We start from the raw sequence: 6,809 nt of genomic DNA, 5'->3' as shown, positions 1-6,809 counted from the left end.
ATATTATAAATATTTAACTTTACTGTAAATAAATATATAATAAATGTAAATATGAACCTTTACTGTAAATAAATATATAATAAATATAAATATTAACCTTTACTGTAAATAAATACATAATAAATATAAATATTAAACTTTACTGTAAATAAATATATTATAAATATTTAACTTTACTGTAAATAAATATATAATAAATGTAAATATGAACCTTTACTGTAAATAAATATATAATAAATATAAATATTAACCTTTACTGTAAATAAATACATAATAAATATAAATATTAAACTTTACTGTAAATAAATATATTATAAATATTTAACTTTACTGTAAATAAATATATTATAAATATTTAACTTTACTGTAAATAAATATATAATAAATATAAATATTTAACTTTACTGTAAATATATATAATAAATATAAATATTAAACTTTACTGTAAATAAATATATAATAAATATAAATATTAAACTTTACTGTAAATAAATATATAATAAATACAAATATATAACTTTACTGTAAATATATATAATTATAAAACTTTACTGTAAATATGATAATTTACTTTAAATATATTAAATATACTATTTTCTGTGAATAAACTGCAGTATTTACTGTAAGTATTAGTATTTAATGCCTGAGTGGTTCACGCAGACAGACTGAATGTTCTGTGTTTCTGTGTTTCTCTGCTTCCATCTTGTGGATCTTTCCTGCACGTTTCATGGAGACGCTCCGTCTTTCTGCATCATTTCTATCAAGTGGATAAAAACATTAAACAACCTGTTGATGCATGACGTCCGCTCCATTGTGTGTGTGTGTGTGTGTGTGTGTGTGTGTGTGTGTGTGTGTGTGTGTGTGTGTGTGTGTGTGTGTGACTCTGCAGAGCTGTGATGACATTCTCTTCCCGTCTGTTTCTCTGCAGCAAGAAGCCAAAGAAGCCGCAACGCCGGCAGATGAACAACAGACTGAAGCCTCTGACTCTGGCCTACGACGGAGACGCCGACATGTAGACGTGTCCCCGCCGGCCTCAGTGACCTACAGACATTCGTCCTGCTGCAGGACACGCAGGGCTGCTATGGAACCCCTGAATGTAAGGGCTGCCACCAGGCGTCACCTTCACGTGGACGCCCGGAAGAGAAACCTCAAAGTCACCAGAATCATGTCCATCAGCAGCCTCGAGGTTGCCGCCCCCCTTTTTTTAAATGTCCATTTTGATACTTTCCGTTTCACGAGAGCCTTCATGAATTCTTTACCTTCTTCTGGAAGTTTGCCTTTTGCTTCTCTGCCATCTACTACTGCCGGTACCATCCTCACCGCGGCCGTCGCAGAGGGTCGCCCCTCAACAAACATTTTGCTCTCGAAGCACAAATCTCCATTTTGTATTTTTCTTAATTTGGCCACGGCCGAGCGGATCGTCTCACGAGGTCATTCTTTGTCGTGGCCTGAGTGTCGTGAGAAAAGAAAAGCAGACGACAGCCTCTGTCACCTCCGCCTTCCTCGCCCGTCTCCGTCTTCAGGCATAACTTCGCACTATATTAGTGCAGCATGATCTGTACGTACGTCCAGCTTCGCCACAGGAAACTGCCTCTCCACACAAGATGCTGACAGTCTTGTGCTAGAAATGTAAAGAAGTCGACTTTTTTTGCAAACTGAACTCAACAATGTTAATATTTTTCTTCTATTGCGTGTGAAACGATGGGACTCGATGTGAAGACGATTTGTTTTGTGGTCTCGACTTTACCTGCGTAGTTTGTACAGCGACGTCCAGCCTGAGTTATTTATTCTGAGCGGCTGAAGATCTCTTACTTTGTACATTATTGATATTACTGTCATGGACTGCAGGAGACACACACACACACACACACACACACACACACACACACACACACACACCCTTTATTACCTTATTAAATAGTCGAATATTTAGGTTTGTTCTGGATGAATCAGAGAAACTTGAAGCTTCAGGATTCAGAGATGAAATAAAACTGACCTGCATCTCAGAATCATTTCTTTCTTACTGAAAATACTTTTAAATTCTCAGCTTTAGTTCTTGGTGTGCGTGTCTGTAGTTTGGACGCAATGCAGGAAGTGACACAACATCTTGTGACCTCCACTGAGCAGTATCTCCTCCACCTGGAACTCCTCCTGGAGCTTCAGGTGGAGGAGATGCTGCTCCTCCTGGAGCTTCAGGTGGAGGAGATGCTGCTCCTCCTGGAGCTTCAGGTGGAGGAGATGCTGCTCCTCCTGGAGCTTCAGGTGGAGGAGATGCTGCGCCACCTGGAGCTTCAGGAGCCGGATGTTTTCAGTTGCTTCACGCAGAGCTTTGAACTCGTCTTCTCATCTTTTAACCAATGAATATTTATTGACACCTTCAGGGTGTAAAACTGAGACGTATTTGACAGACGAGGCCAGAATCCTGATTCATAAACGACAAATAATAACTTTATGGATATTTTATTCATTCTTAAATGATCATTTTTGATGATGTTTATCTTCAATAAGTCATCAGCTGTTTGGTTACAAATGTTAGTTTTGTTGTTTTTTTTACAACAATCCATGAATCCGTTATTAATAACACATCCAGTCCAGTCTTCGTATTTATTGGCATGTATTTAAGTCCCGTCGACGTGAACAGAACTTTATTGATCAGTCTGAGACATCACAGCCGTTTAATATTCTGTGGAGTTTGTTGCTAGGAATGTTTAATTTATATCTCTTGGAATATGAGTTGTAAATAAAGTGCTAAATATTTCTTTTTTTTATTTATTGTTCATGTATCATAAAGTGTTTCCTTTTTTTACTGCACAAAATGTTATGCAAAAAAGAACAAAAAAAGTGGAGGCGTGAATATGGGTGTGCTAAAAGCGAAATTGAAACTTGTGTTAAACAATGTCGCTGATGAACTCTGTCCTTTTCCTACTGTTTGTTTTTATGTATTTGACTAATTGCTGATAATAAACAAGGGAAATATTTGAAAGTGTTTCCACATTCTTTGAAAGCTTCTTCAGTGAAACTTAAAACAAATGTTTAGTTGTTGGCTCTTTAAAACATATATATATATATATATATATATATATATATATATATATATATATATATATATACATAAATTATTATAGCCTGCAGCCATATTGAAGCAATTATAATTTATTTATCATAATATTTTATAAAATAATTCATAACAGTTTACAATTACCAGAAGTTATAGTACATGTTTTGCAGAATGGCCCATTTTAGAATAATATATATTATATTACTGGATTATGATAATTGATGCATCACTTTAATGTTGCAGTCATGATTTATATTTTGTATTAATAATCTAAGTCTGCAAAGTAACTAGTAAGTAAAGCTATCAAATGAATGTAATAAGTAACATAAAAGGGAAATACTACTATAGATTACAAGTACCTCAAATTTGTACTTAATCACTGTACTTAAGTAATACATGGAATATATATATATATATATATATATATATATATATATATATATATACATACATATACATATATATATTCCCAGGTTTAATACATACATGTTCCCATGTTTATACATACATGTTCCCATGTTTATACATACATGTTCCCAGGTTTATACATACATGTTCCCATGTTTATACATACATGTTCCCAGGTTTATACATACATGTTCCCATGTTTATACATACATGTTCCCATGTTTATACATACATGTTCCCAGGTTTATACATACATGTTCCCATGTTTATACATACATGTTCCCAGGTTTATACATACATGTTCCCATGTTTATACATACATGTTCCCAGGTTTATACATACATGTTCCCATGTTTATACATACATGTTCCCAGGTTTATACATACATGTTCCCAGGTTTATACATACATATTCCCAGGTTTAATACATACATGTTCCCATGTTTATACATACATGTTCCCATGTTTATACATACATGTTCCCAGGTTTATACATACATGTTCCCATGTTTATACATACATGTTCCCATGTTTATACATACATGTTCCCAGGTTTATACATACATGTTCCCAGGTTTAATACATACATGTTCCCAGGTTTATACATACATGTTCCCAGGTAACTGAAGCACGACTGAATGACAATAACTGACCCTGGAATCTGTGTAATGTTGAATCAGATGAGGCAGGTCGTAGTTCAGTGAAACGTTAATGCCCAGCAGCATATTAACCAAGACTTTGAGTCTGTCTTTTATAATTCTGTAAAAAAAACAAACATATTTTATTATCATCTTTATTATTTATTTGACTGTATTTTGTCATATCAACACTTGATCTTGTTTTATTCTATTTATTAACATTTGACTAATTTTAACATCTTAATCTTGTTCCTTGTAAAACACTTTACAGTTACATTTGTTCCAAGGCTGCTATATAAATAAAGTTTGATTGATGCCTTAATTTAAACAGTTTCCCTCGACTCCTTTGCTCTTTAGGTTTGTATGATTAACTGTGTGTTCTACAGTAGAAGACTGGAAATCAAATGAGTGTCTTAGCATATAACTTAGTTATCAATTTCAGAGTAATACTTTAACTCATTTAAGTGCACTACTTTTTAAATTAATTTAGATTAAATGTATAATAAACAAGACTATAAAGTCCCAGACGACAGCTGCAGCTGAGTGTCACTGCTCTCATGTCCCCAGCAGAGGTCAGTCAGAGACCGCTGCAGTTCTGCTGATGCTCCACACATGCAAGCTTGTAAATCGCTAAACAAAAGCTAAACATCCAGGTAATTTAGTCTCATGTGTTCGTCTATTCTTAGCGGACGAATAGAGGCGGGACAATATTCTCATTACTTTAATTGCTGAGTGTAAAGCTTCCCGTTGTCTGAGAGACAGAAGCAGAGGGATGATCAGTGGGGATACAGACACACTGTCCTTTAGTTTGCTCTGTTTTCAGCTCCAGACGTACCCTGGGGGCCTGATCCGGCCCGGGTGCAGTCCTGCAGACATTCAGCTCTGAGTATTCTGTCCCTGCTTTGGTTCCCTTGTTGTCCTCTGCTTGTTGAAGTCATGTAATTGTCTTTATCACCAGAGCTTCTGATTATGATCGGATGTTGGGAAGTAAAACAGAGACGGGCTACATGGTTCTGGTCCTCATTTAATCAGCACTTCACGTAATCATGTCTCCGTCTTCCAATTAAATTCCCTCTGCCAAGAAAAGGCCGCCCTAATCAATTAAGTCATGTTGTAAAACCCACTTCAAACGGTGACTTTGCTGCGACCTCAGAGACATCAAGATCTGCCGAAAAATTAGATTAAGGATACTGGGTCAAACAGGGAAGATCATCTATGCAGCATTCTTTGTTTCCAAGTTCTGCTCCCCCGAGCCCCAAGATAAAAGACGTCTGCTTTAACTGATAATCTCCTCCTGATAAAATAAAGCACTGCTTCAATCAAGGAAAGTGGTTTGTCTTTAAAGAAAGCTTCAGAAAAGGCTGCAGAGAGGAAACTGTGCACATGTGCAGCCAGGCCAACGACCAGAGAACCTTTTCCAGTGGTGAGCAGGACCTTTGGACCTCGAGACCTCAGAAACCTCAGTGAACTGCACACAGCGCCCTGATGTTTACCAGCTGCTCCTTCACCACTTCTAACAGAAGGAACCGAAGCAACATGACAACAATAATTTAATTATGGGGTTTCTTTTAGGAAGTTTTTCCTTGTGCGATGTGAGGGTCTAAGGACAGAGGGTGCAAGGACAGAGGGTCTAAGGACAGAGGGTCTAAGGACAGAGGGTGTAAGGACAGAGGGTCTAAGGACAGAGGGTGTAAGGACAGAGGGTCTAAGGACAGAGGGTCTAAGGACAGAGGGTCTAAAGACAGAAGGTCTAAGGACAGAGGGTCTAAGGACAGAGGGTCTAAGGAAAGAGGGTCTAAGGACAGAGGGTCTAAGGACGGAGGGTCTAAAGACAGAGGGTCTAAAGACAGAGGGTCTAAGGACAGAGGGTCTAAGGACAGAGGGTCTAAGGAAAGAGGGTCTAAGGACAGAGGGTCTAAAGACAGAGGGTCTAAGGACAGAGGGTCTAAGGAAAGAGGGTCTAAAGACAGAGGGTCTAAGGACAGAGGGTCTAAGGACAGAGGGTCTAAGGAAAGAGGGTGTAAGGACAGAGGGTCTAAGGACAGAGGGTCTAAGGACAGAGGGTCTAAAGACAGAGGGTCTAAGGACAGAGGGTCTAAGGACAGAGGGTCTAAGGACAGAGGGTCTAAGGAAAGAGGGTCTAAAGACAGAGGGTCTAAGGACAGAGGGTCTAAGGACAGAGGGTCTAAGGACAGAGGGTGTCGTAACCTGTACAGTCTGTAAAGCACACTGAGACAAATGTATCATTTGTGATATTGGGCTATATAAATACATTTGATTCGATTTGAAGGACAAACTGCAGCTTTTTCACTTATAAGTTCTCAGTTCTTGCTGGAAAACAGAAAACAGTGAATGTGCAGGTGTATAGCAGGTGGAAGAACGTTGTGTTGGTCCCTGTTTGTGCATCATCAGGTGGTGAACATGTTTACTATCAACATCCTCTCACTTCTTCACTATCCACCTCTTTAAAACTTTATCTTTAGTGTCTTTGTTCAAGCATTCGCTCAGCTCCAAAGCTCAACTGGTGTTACAACCTTTATTTATTGTAGGTTTGTCATTACAGGAAAGTAAGATTTCACTCAACAAGAACATTTGTGAGATATTGAAACTGCTAAAACAACTGACTTGGTTTAACTTCTGAGCAACAAGGCGGGTGTTTGGTTTATTTAATGTGGATGAAGTTGGGGTTTGTCCACCGCCTGCACG

At 37.6% G+C, this 6,809-nt stretch overlaps 1 protein-coding gene across 2 annotated transcripts in view; it reads left to right on the top strand.

Annotated features, from left to right (window-relative positions):
* Positions 1–2,978, top strand: part of LOC115004640 (thrombospondin type-1 domain-containing protein 7A-like) — a 115,276-nt gene extending 112,298 nt beyond the window's left edge. For both annotated transcript variants that reach the window (XM_029426336.1, XM_029426335.1), the window contains exon 28: positions 929–2,978. In XM_029426336.1, coding sequence (XP_029282196.1) covers positions 929–1,016 — 88 coding nt within the window. In that variant the 3' untranslated portion in view covers positions 1,017–2,978. The remainder of the gene's footprint in view (positions 1–928) is intronic.
* Positions 2,979–6,809: the final 3,831 nt, after the last annotated feature.

This window comes from Cottoperca gobio, unplaced genomic scaffold (genome assembly GCF_900634415.1).
Source record: "Cottoperca gobio unplaced genomic scaffold, fCotGob3.1 fCotGob3_158arrow_ctg1, whole genome shotgun sequence".
In the NCBI taxonomy this organism is placed as follows: Eukaryota; Metazoa; Chordata; class Actinopteri; order Perciformes; family Bovichtidae; genus Cottoperca; species Cottoperca gobio.
Note: the sequence above shows the minus strand (reverse complement) of the source record. Positions and strands in the feature narration are given on the sequence as shown.